General features: G+C 39.9%; 2 protein-coding genes across 4 annotated transcripts; one reads left to right on the forward strand and one right to left on the reverse strand.

The window, feature by feature from the left end:
- Nucleotides 1-631: 631 nt before the first annotated feature.
- med1l (mediator complex subunit 1-like) lies at nt 632-8,818 on the reverse strand. 3 transcript variants are annotated; one of them, XM_015017578.1, is made up of 18 exons: nt 8,731-8,818; nt 8,565-8,636; nt 7,868-7,959; nt 5,640-5,715; nt 5,495-5,549; nt 5,197-5,323; nt 5,084-5,112; nt 4,861-4,932; nt 4,704-4,778; nt 4,497-4,573; nt 4,350-4,412; nt 4,132-4,261; nt 3,921-4,045; nt 3,741-3,859; nt 3,444-3,639; nt 3,224-3,319; nt 2,343-2,454; nt 632-2,243 (listed from the first exon to the last, which is right to left on the reverse strand). In XM_015017578.1, the coding sequence occupies exons 1-18, from the start codon at nt 8,768-8,770 to the stop codon at nt 2,090-2,092; spliced, it is 1,710 nt and encodes a 569-aa protein (XP_014873064.1). In that variant the 5' UTR covers nt 8,771-8,818; the 3' UTR covers nt 632-2,089. The 3 variants fall into 3 exon arrangements, with proteins under 3 accessions (XP_014873064.1, XP_014873065.1, XP_014873066.1); XM_015017579.1 differs by lacking the exons at nt 8,565-8,636; nt 8,731-8,818 and adding an exon at nt 8,437-8,537; XM_015017580.1 differs by lacking the exons at nt 7,868-7,959; nt 8,565-8,636; nt 8,731-8,818 and adding an exon at nt 6,035-6,242.
- ralaa (v-ral simian leukemia viral oncogene homolog Aa (ras related)) lies at nt 8,263-15,854 on the forward strand. The gene is made up of 5 exons (XM_015017581.1): nt 8,263-8,482; nt 10,572-10,812; nt 10,906-11,114; nt 11,454-11,628; nt 11,727-15,854. Exons 2-5 carry the CDS (start codon nt 10,699-10,701, stop codon nt 11,847-11,849), a joined length of 621 nt encoding a protein of 206 aa, XP_014873067.1. The 5' UTR covers nt 8,263-8,482; nt 10,572-10,698; the 3' UTR covers nt 11,850-15,854.
- The last annotated feature ends 419 nt before the right edge of the window (nt 15,855-16,273 follow it).

Genomic DNA, 16,273 nt, shown 5'->3' on the forward strand with positions numbered 1-16,273 from the left:
CCCCCCCCCTCCGCCACACTTTTAGGATTTTCTTAAAATAGGCTAAGAATGCGACCTTAAAATAGTTACAGTTCTATATACTGCATACACAGTTCTAGTCAATAATTTCCACCTACAGATGTGTTTGATAGGAGTAATGTGGCTCACTGCCCAGGGCGAAAAGAATGAGGGTATGGCACAAGTATAAGAAAATTATAAAGTTATTACAGTTTGTGTCCTGTTAAAAGAGAGTGGGCACTCCTTTGTGTGTGCATCCATTACACATCTGCCCTGCGTTCATCAACGAAATGCAACAAGATCAGACTAATGAACAATTAGATCTGCAGAAAAAACCACCAGGGCTTACTTTCTTTTACAGTTCTAGGTTCAGAGAAAAGGGCAGATATGCAGATCCCTCATATCCTGGACACAAACTGTTTAGCTGTTGGTTCAGTGCTACATTTGTATACATTCATAATTACATTTTAAATATTGAGAGTAAAGCATAAATGGAGCACAAATGTAGCAAATAGAGCCAATTTTGATTGAGACACCATAATCTTGTATGGCAGGTGGTTAATGAAACTTTAGTGTCTGATCAAAATGGTTTGAATAGTTCTGGACTAAAAACAGATCTTTAAACAGAAATGTATTTGGATTTATGAAACATTTATTTGATTTGTATAAAAACAAACAAACAGTTTTTATCAGTATTAGAAGAAAGCATATCCTTCAGACTGGTCAAACTTTGAAGCTCAATATTTGATCTAATAAATTTTTTTGTTGTAATACATTATATAGTGAAAATATATTTTAAATTCCCTCCAGCTATTCTCATATTATTGTTTTACTAGAACATTGCCCCGTATCTTTGTTTCATCAGTTTGGAATGCTGTAAAACAGCCCAACATTATGATGCTGCCACCACCAGCTGACCGTGTGTGTACAGTTTACTTATGCTTGAAACTCACCAAGACCCCTACAAAACACACTTTCCTCTATTCTGTGTAAATGGCTACATTTCTTTCTCAGCTGCCCACAAAACATATTCAAACTTTTGCAGCTTTTATATATAAATACATACATCCTATATGATCCTACCCATCAAAGTACGGTTCAAATAACGTCAAGAGTCTCATAAGACTCATTAGACCAAGCATCCAACCAGGTTTATAAAAGCTACAGTTATTTACAATCCTCCAGCATCACCATGTGCTCCTTTTGTGAACTTTCTCAACCAGTCAGAACAAAACAAATATTTCAAGGACAGTTCCTCTGAAAGAAGAGAGCGTTTCTAACCCCACATGTTTGGCTGCTTCTATGAATAGCCGTCACACAGGTCATTGGATATGCATACAGACATAGCCAGTTGTCTGCTGTCAACAGTTGGATCAAATATTCTAAATATATGTAAAAAAAAATAAATAAATAAAAAAAACTCCATTTCAGTAGGTTTAGAAAATTGTATGCAAAGACCTCAATGCAGTAAAAATCACATTGTCTCCTCTGTAGTCATAAACATTTCTTCTTCTACTGTACAGGCTGCAGGCATTTGTCCTATATTTGTACAAGTCCTGGCAGGAGTCCAGAAAAAGCAAGATGGTCCTCAACTGTAATCAAGAAATTTCTTCTAGCTTTCTTTTCTCTATTCAAACCAAATTGTTTCTTTATTCAGCAAAGTTTTCACTTTTTTCAAAGCTAAAAAATGTCAGATCTGTTTGGTTTCACAAGCCAATATAGAGACATTTAAACCAGGACTTACTGGCTCACATGGTAACAAGCAACTGGTTTCCTGCCCTTTGGAGGCCCACTGCCAGACCTCAAAAACCTTTACAGCCAGTCATCCCTACCACACTGGAATGCATAGTGAGACAGATTCAACCATCAGCATCTCAAATTGTTACACAGCGGCCGGTTTCTTAATAAAGTCCAATAATCTGTGACGCAGGCAGCTGCTAAGCCCTCCTTATGTTGAGATCAGCTCTGAGAGTTTGCCATTGGAGCCACAGGAACGAATGGGTGGGGGTCGTCAGGCATGCTGGCGCTCGTTTCAGGACGAAGCTCAGATTTAGAGACAGATACGGCACCGCACGCCGAACCAGGAACGCTGTCATGCTGCGCTTTGGGAGGCTGCAGGCGAATGGCCATCGGTGTCCATCTCAGGACTTAGTTGGTCGTTTTCAGCTACTGCGGTGGTGGGGCAGCTGGTGGTTTCCTCGAGCCTGCAGTATAACGCCCTCATGGCCACAGGAATGGACATACAACTGAGATAACACACACGCACACACACACAAGTATTATGCAAGGAATCAAACTGAAAGCAATGATTAAAATTAGTATTTCTACAAGAGTACAAAACAGACCTAGTCAGAACCATGGAGGTGTATTCGTCCAGCATGGGATAAGATGAATCATAAAATCCTCCTCCAAACAACTGGCAGGTGATCTGACGGGGATTAGGTATGTTGACCAGCACTGGTGACAGAAAAGCACACAAGTCCACATGTTTCCCAAGTAGTTCTGTAGAGGTCATAAGGTATATGCATTTCAGTTGCAACCAAGAAACTATTAATCTCAGTTGGACAAACGGAAAGAAGTTTGCAGCTGACGGTTAGCCTGAGCTGGCAATCTCGTCATCTTTAAGACTCATTTCACAGACGCCAATTATACCACTCTGGAAAAATTAGCCCAAAGGTAAAGGTGTACATAAATGGACTCAATATTGTTTTGTTAGAGTTACAACTATTTCTATTTTTTTACTTTCCTTACAATTTGAAGCAAAAAGTTGACCAATAAACATGCTTCATAGATATTTCTTGTTAAAGTTGCACAAGAAACTCACATTTACAGTTCAGTCATTTTTACTTCATTTAAAAATCGGTAGTTTTAGCAGCAACAGGAATAGTATATTAATATACGCCACTTTTACACTACATATAATCTAATGATGTTAATAGCTAAGGCAGATTCAAAATGCTTAACCGAGCATTTCTAACCTGAACTGGCCCACTACAGTTCTTTTAAATTTATAGAACACAATGTTCTCTATCAATTTATGACAGAAATTACTGCAGAGGACAGGCTTTAAATACCAAACCTGCACGAACCAAAAACCATACGAGATCAAGTCTGGAAATTCAAACATTTTCCACACTATTTTCCTGCTATACTTATCCAGACCTGAAAAATACTTAAATTAAGTGGCTTTTTTTCCCCCCATAAAATTCCCTTAAAAAATGCTTACAGACGGCAAGACTGTCAATGTGGGGTTGACAGAAGGTCACAGAAATGCTGGTAGTGGACTCTGGGCGGACTTCAAAGTGAAGGTCACAAACTGAAGCTGGTGGGAATTCACAGAAATAAAGCAGAACACAACATAAATATAATTGGAGCATTACAAGTCTTCTTGGCAGCATCCCTTCCGCCATATTGGATATAATTCTACCACATGAACATCCTCCCACCTGGACTGGCACTCTGAGTCAAGCAGCTCCTCAGCAGGGTGTTAAAGACACACTGGTGACGCAGCAGCTCCAGCACGGCGGAGACGTGAGCCAGCTGGGTGAAAGGAACGCTGGCCAGCAAAGCTGCTCTTTGTGCGGGAGCATCCCATGAAGAATCAGCGAGAACATAGGTGTGCATCCCACCCTCAGGAAAAACCTGGACGAGACGTTTCAATTCTCCCTCAGCATGCATTCCATAAGAATTTAAATTGACAAAAAAAACAAAAAAAACAAATAAAGCTAAAAGCAGACTCATACCACTGTAAAGATCTCCTGTCCATCTAATGGCTCTGAGGGGCTTTTTGCACTTGCAGAAGCATTTATCAGAAGCTTGGGTAATGGTGCCCACTGGAGGTCACAATCTGGTATAGTCACGCCTGGAGAAACAATGGAATGAGTGTGGAGCAGTTTGATTTTGTTCTAGGAAAAGTTCCCAACCTGTGATTTGTCCAACTCTCTCCACAATATGAGAAAGCACAGGTATCGGTGTCTTCAGTCTGAGCAGGAAACACGCGGGAAGCGTCTCATTCGAAACCTCACCAAGTGCAGCGACCGCAGGACAACTGGTTCCAAGACGCAGGTTTATCGTTAACTAGCAGCTGGGACCTTCACATCATTCTACTGAATGAGAGACCTACTGAATGCAGACCTATGAGTGTCCAGCTGAGGAGCCTCTGAGATTAGAGATGTCATCTGTAGCTTGTGAATCAAGTCACCGACTCCGATTGTAGCCTGGTTAACCTGGACAGCTGGTTTGAACTCCAACAATTCTTCAAGTGCTAAGAAATAAAAGATGCAACTTTGAATCTGCTGCATGATCAGACGTTAAGTTAAGATGAAAAATCAGAAGCCAAATCAGAATCTTACACAACTCTGAGTTCTTCAGGCAATCATTTGGCGAGATATAGAAGTAAAGAGAAGGAGGATAATCTGGAAAAATAACTGAATAAATCATATCCTATAAAGAAAAAAATATCCACGTGTATGATTTACTGTAAACGTTCCAACTCATACCTTGTTTTTCTGCCATTAAAAAGCCAACCCTGCCATTGTTTATCAAGTCAATTTGGGCTTCAAAGCACTTTGGTTCTCTAAAAGAAAGAAAACATCCTTAATGAATAAACAATTTAATTCAAGTTGTCCAAAAGCAGTGTAAACTGTTTCTGCTATTCTTAGCAGTAACTGCTAGAAGTCACCATGTTAGCCTTTTTTGTTACTTACTTTGGCATATCTGATATTTGCTGAAGGTCTTTCCAGAGGCTTTTTATGGATTTCAACATTTTTGATTTTGTTTCACTGTGAAAGCAACAGATGGGAGGCCAAATGGTAACCATTCCAGATTTTAAAAGTGAATCGTGAACGTCTTAGGAAAACCTACCTGTCTCCAGGAATGTTGTATTGAGCAAACGGTTCTCCCAGCCTCACGGAAAATTCAGAAAAGTTATTGGACCTTTAAATTATCCAGAAAAAAAAAAAAAAAGGAGAATTAGCATTTGCAGGTAAACTACTCGTCCAACAGCTGAAACTGTTGTCATCCAAAGTTGTTGGCGATAAATTGCCTGTTTTATCTGACGTAAATTTAACACACCGTCATCGCTTACCTAAGAAGACGCAAAAGGGACCTGCTGGGCTGCATAGCAATTTTAGTGCATTAGTGAACAGAACTCAAAAAGAGGCATAGCTTCATATTTTCTGAAGAGAAGAGTCTGCTTACAGCGGGGCGTTCTCTGTGTAGAGCCATCTTTACGTCCTGCACCTCACCAGATGGCAGCAGCAACACCTCCAGGTAGAAAATGTCAGCCGTCAGGTAGCAGGTGACGTCAGTACAGTAAAAGTCCATCCTAAACAATCCAAAACAAAATGATATATGAACGAAGGTTAGACACTACAAAAAATTGTGGATCTACTCCCAGAGAGATAGATCTGAGATATGAACACTTTTGTTCACCAGTTCGCAAAGTTTTTATATATATATTTTTTTATTTTGTCATGTTACAACCAAATGTATTTACCCTTGTCGTTTGGCGATCATTTCCAGTCTGGATTTTGTGTTGTCCATAGTTGGTGCTGAAAATTAAATAAAAAAAAAAAATAATAATGTTACCAATATTACTATACTAGAAAGCAGAAAAATGAATCATTGGAATATTTGTTTACCCTGAAGCACTTCCTGGAGTCTGTCCAAAGCTCTTGCAATCAGCTCACAAGGTTTGGATTCATCCCTGGATTTCTCCTATTGTGGGACAAAGGGAAGTGAAAACCTAACAAAGGATGTGTTGTGCAGCAGTGTGAGGTTTGTGTCAACTGTCCAGTGCCGTCTGCCCATCCCCTCAACGAGCTGCGTGATACCACAGCAAGGGAAATATTGACACTGAGGATCCTTTACATACATTTTTAAACAGAGGGCAAATATACTGTGAACTCATCCTTTGCTTTGAGAATCTAATTTCTTAATAATCCTTGCAGGTCAGTATTGTATAACTAGCCCCAGCTGCTGTATCCCTTTGGGCCACACATCACTTTAGACCACCAAGTAATCAAGATTGCCTTACCAGACTCTGGAGGCTGACCCCTGCCAAACTCCACTTTAAATAAATCCACAAATATTCTCCTCTCTGGGGGCTCCACCCATGAAAATCTAAAGAAAACTAAACCTTCTTCTACTTCCAGAGTCTCTGCACGCGGGTTAGCTTTGGTAAAACAACAGCCCTCTTATACCACACTTTTCTCCGTACAGAGTCTGGGGTCTATATTGTTTCCCGGAGGCGTGGACTCTTCTTCTTCTATGTTTTATTGGCGGTTGGCAAACAACAAAGTTGGCGCATTACCGCCCCCAACAGGCGTAGACACTGTTGGAAGTTTTACATTTTACCCAGTCGTTGACGTTTGTCCGTGACGTATGTAATGCGCCAGTTTCCTGTAGCTTACAGGAAATTGTTAAAGTCTGAAAGTTCGCGTTGAACACAGCGGTATCGTGTTCGTTGTTGACTCGTACGTTGGAGTTCTATTCTCATAAAATGAGCCCTCAAAGGAGGGTGTATATAAATGACAGTCCAAAGGGACCTGCTCTGCTGGAGCACCTTCGTAATCGTCCATTTTTTTGTGAATGGAGGGCGATCCGCGCCTAGTTACAAAGATTCAAAAGTGCATGACCAGATAGCGCGCGACGCCAATTCGTGTGAGTGGAGTTGGCGCGCGCCTCCTCACGCACGGTTCAACACGTTAGCGGTAAACCAAGCTAACCCTAACCATCCTCCACTGCAAAAAGAGAAGTACCTATCCGAACAAAATGGTTGTTCAGTGTTTTGAAGTGTGGCCAACACCCAACGGCTTTGTTCAGTTATGCTGCTGCCATTAGTAAAAGTACAGGGAGACTACGAATATAAAGCAACACAAAAAATCGATATCATTCACAACTTATTCTGTTCGCTGATTAGCCTGGTGGAAATTCTATCGGAGGGAATCCAAGTAAACAAGAGAAAACCCAGACTGAGCTGTAGGACAGATTTGAATCAAGCGGAACTAGCATGCTTGGACCGCAAAATAAACATTTGCACATTCAACCCTTTGTTCTTAAACTTGTATATCATATTGTTGGCAAACACACTATACCTCTCAAGCTCCGAGTCCTGTTCCACCATTTTGCATTACACACATTTATTTTTAATATTTGAATATTTTAATATGTGGGGACTGGGCTGGTCAAAGAACAAGGTTAAATTTGTGTCCAAAGAGACATTTTTCTGTCCAGTGGCCATAGTTTGGATCATCACCCTGAATAGTTACTTGTTTTCAGTTTTCTAGTGGAGTCAATCACATTTTTATTAGGTTCATTCAAAGACTTCCTAACATGAAGTAGATTCCCAGAGAAACAGTCCCACAGCATCACAGAACCTCAACTGCACTTAGCAATTGGCTCATTTTTATGTCTGTGTTTATTGCCAACAATAAAACACTAGCAAACGTCCTTAGTGATGGAAGTAAAAGTGCAGAACTGGCAACTTTATTTACAAGAAATATTTCTGTCTGGGGTTGTATTTGTCACTGAATGCACTTAGTTTGAGTGAGAGGTCCTGCAATAAAACAAATTTATTTTTAAGGCATTTACATAACTTTACATTCTACTGTAGATGGCAAGTGAGACTAAGTAAACATCAGAAGCACATCAGTGCCCAGAGTGATGATCAAACAAAGGCTCAAGTATCCCTCTATGGATGATCTAATGGGAGTGCATTGCCACGCAGCAGTTCCCGATTCATCACATGTTATATTGCTAAAGGGCCCATCCCAAACTGACTCAACAGAACTGTAAGGCAGTTTTTTATTCTTTTGAATGAACATGATTAAAATGACAAAAGGTTTGCCTTAAGCAGAGATTGCCTTACCATGCATCTGCGGACAAGCTGAAATGTGTCATTCCAACTCCTCTCTGCAAACTTGCGGTGCAAGTTAGAAATTCTGGTATTTTTTTTCATTACTGAAAGAAAACCAAAGCAAAAAATGTCAGCTGTGGCAAATAAGATTCAATTTCAGTACATTATTACTGTAGCAGCTAGAGTTGGCTTTTATAGCAGGAAAGTGCAATTAAATATTCTGCACTTTTCAACAACACCTCTAGTATTTGGCCATCTTGGTGCCTCTACATCGTTTCCCCATTTATGCAAATTGGCCAATTTTATATCCTAAGCTTCAAGAAAATTATTAAAGTTAGTAGCATCAAAATAAAGTGATTTTTTTAGAGACAGAAGAATCAGTTTAAATTCAAAAGTAAAACGTAGAGCTGGGAGAGTGTCCCTGGCGGGCGGGCGTTGTCAGACAGAGCCAAGCCCACAGGACGTTCAGTCAGTCCGCTGCTAACACCTACCACCAGAGTCCCTGGAGTTAGCCACAGAGCTAGCCATGAGCTAACAAGCACAGGAAGCAGAGTGTTTTTATTTTGCCTCCTCTCACTCACCTTTCGTCTATCATTCTGCCCCAAGGGAAAACCAGTTAATTTGCAGGTATGTTGTTCTATTAAAACGTCTTTTTGCCGCTCCAACCCTTTTTTGTGTGTCAGTTGTGATTAGCTGCTGTGGTACCAACCGCTTGCTGCTAGCTCCTCTTTTTTTCCCTTCTGCTCTCGACAGAGCTGTTCAACGGTGTAAGCATCTGTTGCTGGGTGTCAGGATAATAAAGATTTGATTTTAGAGGCGTTTCAATCAGCCTGAGCTTCCCCAGATGTTAATTAAACGTCAGGTGACATGTTTACCTGCTCCGTGCGGTTTAGGTAGCTGCTCGCTTAGCCACATCGCCCACTTTAATAGCCTCCAGGCGTGGATTTTTAGAGCATTTAGTCTGTAAATTCCTAGTTTAATCATCTGTTAACGGGGTTGTTCATGTTTTCCATATCCTCTTGTATTAGTTTGCTCAATTATAGATTGCTCAGTTACCAGAAACTGCTCTTGACTTGTTATTGTCGTCATTTCTGTGCTAATTTCTTCCCCTTACTGGTTTATTCTAGGAAAATTATAACAGTTTTTCCCCGTGTAGTCCTTGAAATATTATATTAAAATAACATAATTTAATCGTTTTATCAAGAGAATGAGACTCTTACAGGGCGTTCATAGTTCACTATTTTTATTTGCACTTAAATTAAGTAAATATTAGGTGAGCATTACATTAAATGCTAAATCGTTATATTGACTGACAGCTGCGTTGCAATTTAGCTTTTGTTAATTTGTCTAATGAAGCATTGGCAGAATTCCCATGTTTAATCCTGCTTCCAAGAGGTTTGCCTTGGCCTGTGCTGGGAATGGGCCTTCACCCCCTCATTTCTATGCATCATGATTCCCTTACGGTCTCCATGCATTAGTTCTGACCACTAAATTGCTCTTGCAGATGTCAGATTTGAAAAAAAAAAAAAAAAAAAAAACATCACCTGATGCTGCCTAGAAGTATTAATCGTAATAAAAAAGTTTTATGATACAAATGTGTATCAACGATCCTTCATCAACTACAGGAAACTCCTGCTACATTCTGGGAATTTCCAAACTGTTTTACCTTTAATGTAAAAGAAAAGGTGCAGATAAAAATTAAACGTTGATGCACTGAAGTATTGTTTTAATTCCAGTGTGTGTTAAGGCAGTGTTGATATGTTTTGTCTGTTATTCTGAAAAGCATTAATTGTTTTACCTCAATCCATCATAAGAATTGCACATACTGGTAAGTATACCTTTAACACATCTCCACTGGAGACCTTGTGAATCATAGTTGCCTTTCAGTCTTGTCCTTCTTTGCATAAAGAGACTCTTTTGCATTCAGTGAATCTTATTTCTGCGCACTTTGACTGCTGCATGCGTTGCTTTCACAAAAAGTCAGAGGAAACGGCACAGCAACTATTAACCACAGACACTGTAAAGCCTGTTGTTTATGGAACAAGAAGAAAGTTGTTGAAAGAAAACCATGTAAAGAAACAGCAAACGTGGGAGAAGGTGATTGAACATCACAGTGGAAACTATTGCCACTGTAAAACATGGTGGTGGCAGCATCATGCTCTGTAGCGGTCTTTCCTCCTGAGGTTCACCTTCCAGCTAGGCAACATAAAACACACAGCCAAACCAGGTTGAAACCTGGCTGTATGTTGTGTCAAAGTACAGAATCTGAATTGCATAACATCCCGGTAAAATACCGGAATGTTTGTGGCTGTAAAGTAGAAAAAAATGAGGAAATAATAGTAAACAGAGCAGTCAGGATGTGATTTTTGTTTTGTTAAATTATTTTGTCTTAATTTAATGACAAATGCTGCTAAATGAGTAATTTGTACCAGCAATCAAATATATTTATCTTCTTTGGCATTACAAAGACGAATAATTACTTTATTTCAGTGAAAAATAAAGAAGAAAGCATTTTAGCAGAGAGGGAATAAAATGCAGACATTTTCATTTATCTGGTGCGATCTGAAACGGTTGCTCTCCGCAGCTTGTTTAAGTGTAACCGCCGTCTCTCCTGACAAATCCATCAACCTGCAGACATGGAGCAACGAGGCTGTGGAAATTATGATGCAATGTTTTTTTTTAAATTATTTTCTCCTTCTCGCTGTACTTTTAACAGGAATTTTCACCCTGCACTTCGTTACACCTGGAATCCTTTTACGATCTTCTTTTCGCAATCCCATCCATTCACCCGCTGCCTTGACCTTTCAACCCCCACACCCCACCCTTGACATCCACATCGAGCCATGGCCGCTGCGAAGCCCAAAGGACAGAACTCTCTGGCCCTCCACAAAGTGATCATGGTGGGCAGCGGAGGGGTGGGGAAATCAGCCCTCACCCTCCAGTTCATGTATGATGAGGTCGGTGTCTCACATTTCAGCAGGCATGTGAAGCTGACACGTTTCTTCCACTTGTAACCGGTCAAATCTACCTTTTTTTTTTTCCTCTCCCAGTTTGTTGAAGACTACGAACCCACTAAAGCAGACAGCTACAGGAAGAAAGTAGTGCTGGACGGAGAGGAGGTGCAGATAGACATCCTGGACACGGCCGGCCAGGAGGACTACGCCGCCATCCGGGACAACTACTTCCGTAGCGGCGAGGGCTTCCTCTGCGTGTTTTCCATCACAGAGCTGGAGTCTTTTGCAGCAACGGTAGACTTCAGGTGCGAGAGAGCGTGTCTTAATGAACACCCACACTTTTTCCTTCCACTTAACTTTTTGTTGAGTATTTGTGCCTTTCAAGTCAGCTGTCGCCTACTGATCTAGACAGTGAGAACGTTTAGAGGCTCAGGAATCTTTTGCAGGAGTTCATTAGCTGATTAGGGTGTGACACCATGAGTTACTGATATTCGCCTTAAAACTAAGACGGTTTTAAATGGAAATGTGGACTTAAAGAAACATATCCTTAATACCTGCTTAGAGGTTGTTATTTCCAAGAAGTTACTTTTAATTACGACGCATGTTCCATTGTACCTGTGCGTGCTCCACGGCTGTTTTTGCAGAGAGCAGATTCTGCGAGTGAAGGAGGACGAGAATGTGCCCTTCCTCCTGGTCGGCAACAAATCGGACTTGGACGACCGGCGGCAGGTCAGCGCGGACGAAGCAAAGGCGCGTGCAGAACAGTGGGGCGTGTGTTATGTGGAGACTTCTGCCAAAACCCGGGCCAATGTGGATAAGGTTTGTCGCCCCCTCCTGGTTGAACGAGCTCACTGTTTGAAATTTAAATCAAAAATGTTAACTTTTTTTTTTGTGCTTGTTTGTGTGTTTGTTTTCAGGTGTTTTTTGACCTGATGCGAGAGATCCGAGCGAGAAAAATGGAGGACAGCAAAGAGAAGAATGGGAAGAAGAAAAGTAAAAGCCTGGCTAAAAGGATTAGAGAGAGATGCTGCATTTTATAGTGGTGAAGGAGAGCAGGCTAGCTGCTAGTGTACATGTACATTTCTCAGACTTTTGCATTTCTTTTGTGCCCAGACCTGACCATGACTTTCTGTTCCTGGCTAAAGCAGGACCTCTGACCGTGCGTCAGGAAGTAGTGAGGTGGCACTTCATACACCATTTTTAGCTCTTAACTTTTTATGTGCTGACACTCCAAATAATTTATGATTTATGTAAATCTCCTTTTCTTACTCTTACACATGACAGAGTTTTAATAGATGAGTGGTGTTTTAATTTTAGGCCTGAGCTTGCCAAGAAGCCCTAAAATGCCCCTCTGCCCCCCCTCCCCCCCCAAAAAAAACACAGCATTTTAATTGTAAAGTGTATTCATATTATCTTCAAACAGCTGTACAGGTGTATGTTCAATAGAGAAGGACTGAGACGTTTTCAGAGCCAAGGCTTAAACGGGGAAGGTGTAGTCAGGAAAGCCCCCAGACCATAAATAGAGTCCACCACCTTTGCTTGGAAATACTCAGCATTGCAGCGCAAACTCCAGGTTCAAGTGCCGCCAAGTAAATTTAACTTCCACTAGTTAATCTGCAAAGGATTTTATTGAAATAACGCCTCCCTTTTCTAAGCAGGTGCCCACATTTGTTGCCATTCCTACATGTTTTTTGTGCGATAACATGCTTTTAAACACTATTTTCTCAATTTTTTTTTTAATTATTATTCTCCTCCACATAAAGCACTGTAAAATAGGCACACGATTTTTACATTTCCTTCACTTCTTCCTGTCAGTTTGTCTTCTAAAAATGCACAAACAACATTGATCACTACCCTGAGTCCTCAAAGGGATTTCTGCAACACTTGAACATTTTTCAGTCCTAACGTTTTAGAAGTGTTACCTCGCTCGGCTAAGGAATTTCATTGCCTTTCTTGTGATTGAGGAATCCCTGGTGCTCTGATTTAAAAAAAAAAAAAAAAAAAGGTGATTCCATAACACTACATGCAGCTCAATACAAAAAAAAAATTGCTTCCAGACAATTTAATTTGTTCTTGGCTCAGACTTTTAATTAGCAACTTTATATTACACTAGTTTTCATTTAAATGTATTTCTTATGTAGGAATAACTTAACAGAAGGAGGAGTTGGAGGACGAAAACAAACAAAAGCAAAGACTGAATTACGATTTCCTCTTTCCAAAAACGTTGCCGTCAGCAACCAAAGAAAACTGCTAGGTAATACAAATAACAGGGTTCCTACACCGTCTTAAAATTCTGAACCAGTATTGATAAAAGCAACTTGTTTAGAAAAACATTTGTCTCCATCGACTCTTATTTCTTCCTTTATTCCAAAATCTTCATTCCAGACCTTTCTCCAAATAAAAGTTTGTTTAAATAAGGTTATCTTTAAACTGCTAACACAAAACACTCAAAAAACAATTTTCTCAGAAAACAAAAAAAAAAAACAGTTATAAAAATATAACTTTTTTTTTTTTTTGCCCTGATAAAATGACAAATTAACATGTAAAAAGTCCAGATGTTTCTTTCTTGAGATAAAGCACTAATTATCGCAACAACATCAAACATAAGCTCTAGTTGTCTCTGTAACGGCACAATTAAATGAAACAATCTTGTTTTTCACAAAATAATAAGTTAATGAACAGGGAGAAACGTGTTTGGATCCATTCGCTTGCGCAGTTTTATTCATCTGGATTTGTTTGTGCGTATGTTTGGGTTGGGAATCCATGCAAGTCTTTGTTAGCGAAGCCCCTTTTGGTTGGAGTGCTACATCAGCCACGCAGTTTAACATGGTCTAACCCAGAACCGCGCCCACGGTCTTGCAGCTTACCGTGGGTCCTGGGCACCAGGTTTCTAGTGTTTTGTGTACGAAAAATACTGATTATAATTTTTTTTATTATTATTTTAAAATACTCCTTAACTTCTACCTACATGCCAAAAATAACCTAAAACACGATTGAGCAATTTCAAAATTTGCGTCTGGATTTTTCAAATGAAAAATGTGTAGGAACCCTGAAATAAGTGCCCAGTTGTTAATTCCAGTGAATGAGAAATTTCCATGGTGAGCATAAACCGATCAGCACTACAGCGTTGTGTAAAAACTACCTTAGCAGAGGATCGACAAGGGGGAAGTGAAACAGTTTGATCAGTGTAAGAAATGGAAGGTTCTGAGGGCTTTTGTAATTCTTGTGCAGTGCGTCACGGTTGCCTCTCTGTCCGTCGTGAATGTGAATAATCCCTTCTTACTCATCCTGTAATCCTAAACTGCCAGTGCTTTGCAGAGCATAGAAGTCATCGACGTTCTACTTTTTTTTTTTTTTTGTTCCATCAGCTGCATCCTGTGGCAAGGCTTCTCTGTAACATGTTGAAAACTTCATGCGTTCCTTTTTTTTTTTTTTTTAGCTCTTGTAACTGGATGGTTTGAGAGGAAAGTTGATGTTTGAATAGCACAGAAAGGAACTGGCTGCTGTTCAGCAACAGCTACATTTGACCAAGAAAAGAAAGAAAACCACCAACTAAACCCTTGTATTCTTTATTCTTAAGACCGAGGCTCTAATTTTTAATTCTTAAGACATTTCTTTAAAATGTTTACACTTTTTTTCCCTCCGACAGCCACACAAAAGGTTGTTGCTAACATCCAGTCTGATTATGTTTTAAACTATTGATGTGAGCGTAAATACAGTTCTGGTCAGACATTTCTCATGGGCATGGATATTATGCTCATTTAGGGCTTTAAATTCTTTATTTAATCCTTTATATTTGCAGGGTGGAATGATTATTAAACATATAACAAGTAAATTTAAAAATTGGATTTAGGTGCAGCGATTGAACTATTTTTTTACAAACTCAGTTTGGCACTTCCAACGTTTTCGTCAGGCTTGGTGAATCTGGGGGAAATGTTTAGCTGTCAGTAGTTATTGTGGGTTTTGAATTTCTTTAAAGCCTGTATGTATAAGTTTGATTAATTTGATAAATTCAAGCTCGTGCATTATGTTGTAGTTTTTAAAACGCATTAAAGTAGTGTGCTTGATTAACCAAGTGACAGAAGAAAACCCACTTCAGATGAGTTATGAAGATCTACTATTAGTGTCGCATTCATGCCCATGAAAAATGGATCTAAACTGTAGGTGGTGTCTATGCAAAAGGTTTTTTGGAACTGGAACGAGGGAATGTAAAACATTTCAAAATGCCGTCTCTGTGTCTTTAAACTACCTTTCAAAAAGGCGAAGCGCAGTAGAAGAAGCACGTCAGCTCTGAAGCTCTCAGTAGGGATCCGATTTCAGCTCGGAAAACACAACATCATCCAAAAGTTATGCATCTTATTAGATTTAAAGTGACTCAGTGCGAGTTCATCGATTCCCCGAGTTAATGCGTAGAAAATGCACAGTTGTGTTTCCTGACAGAAACGCGACGCATGTTGAGCATTAAGCACACAGGAAAAGAGTTGGACTCTGGAGAGAAGGAGGCTAGACCCAAACTGTTGGGAAGCCATTACATCAGAACTCAAAGCGGTTACAGATGTTCTAAGGGCTAACCTTTGGCGCATCACACAGATTGGGCCCTTCCCAAAAAGTTAGTGAGACTTGGGAAGAAACTAAGAAAGACCCCAGTTTGTTTTGAGCAGGCCTTCCCCTACACTGTTCCTGTTTTGTTTTTTTACTTTTTGCTTCATTTTCATGTAACAAACTTCACAGGCCAAAACCTCTGCAGGACTCTAAAGCAGATAATGTGTGAAAAACTGCAAGCAGAATGTCCTGATGGGGCTTTTAATTAACTTGCTTTATCTTTTTCTACTAATGCCCTTGGAATGATGACAGCCACCCACGTCTTGGACTGGATGGTTGTTGTACGTATGCCATCGGTTAAATGTCTCCTTCATGTTTACTTATTTTGAGCATAACCACTAATGTAGCCTGTTTGTGAATGCAAGAGGTGATGCTTACATTTCAATTCATTTTTTTTTTGTGAGTAATTTGGAAATGGCAAATAAAGTGGATATTACTAATAACATTTGGAGGTGTGTTTGTGAGATGTTGTGAAACAGCTGGTCTTCCTCACTGTGGTCATGTTTTCGTTCACTCTGAAAAGATAGACTGACCTTTAAAACGAAGAGCTTCCCCTAGGAACACTTCGCCTTTCGGCTGTTTGTTTTTGTTTCTTTTTGCGAATATGCTGAATCTCTGCAACCTCCTGACCTTGATATTTCAAACAGAGTTATATCACATGCCAGATTATTCCTTTTTTTTGTCATGGACGTTAGGGAATGCGTCACAGGATGTCATCTGCTCCACTATCCTAAATGTTTGGCTGTAGATTATTACAAAAAGATGGATTTCAGTTTAATAATTTGTAATCCTTCTCAATCACAACAAAAAGTCACGTCTAGCTGAGTTTAATTATCTTCATGTTTACTGGGAAATTTCTGCT

This window comes from Poecilia latipinna, unplaced genomic scaffold (assembly GCF_001443285.1).
Source record: "Poecilia latipinna isolate Pla-1442-1.1 unplaced genomic scaffold, P_latipinna-1.0 Scaffold2163, whole genome shotgun sequence".
NCBI classification, from domain to species: domain Eukaryota; kingdom Metazoa; phylum Chordata; class Actinopteri; order Cyprinodontiformes; family Poeciliidae; genus Poecilia; species Poecilia latipinna.

Excerpts from the sequence above, each read along its gene's own strand:
- med1l (XM_015017578.1), bottom strand. The coding sequence starts at position 8,770 with ATGTGGCTAAGCGAGCAGCTACCTAAACCGCACGGAGCAG. Across the intron at positions 4,779-4,860 it reads TACAACATTCCTGGAGACAG|TGAAACAAAATCAAAAATGT; the intron begins GTAGGTTTTCCT and ends TTGCTTTCACAG. Across the intron at positions 3,860-3,920 it reads GAGAGTTGGACAAATCACAG|GCGTGACTATACCAGATTGT; the intron begins GTTGGGAACTTT and ends TTGTTTCTCCAG.
- ralaa (XM_015017581.1), top strand. The coding sequence starts at position 10,699 with ATGGCCGCTGCGAAGCCCAAAGGACAGAACTCTCTGGCCCTCCACAAA. Across the intron at positions 10,813-10,905 it reads TCCAGTTCATGTATGATGAG|TTTGTTGAAGACTACGAACC; the intron begins GTCGGTGTCTCA and ends TTCCTCTCCCAG. Across the intron at positions 11,115-11,453 it reads GCAGCAACGGTAGACTTCAG|AGAGCAGATTCTGCGAGTGA; the intron begins GTGCGAGAGAGC and ends CTGTTTTTGCAG.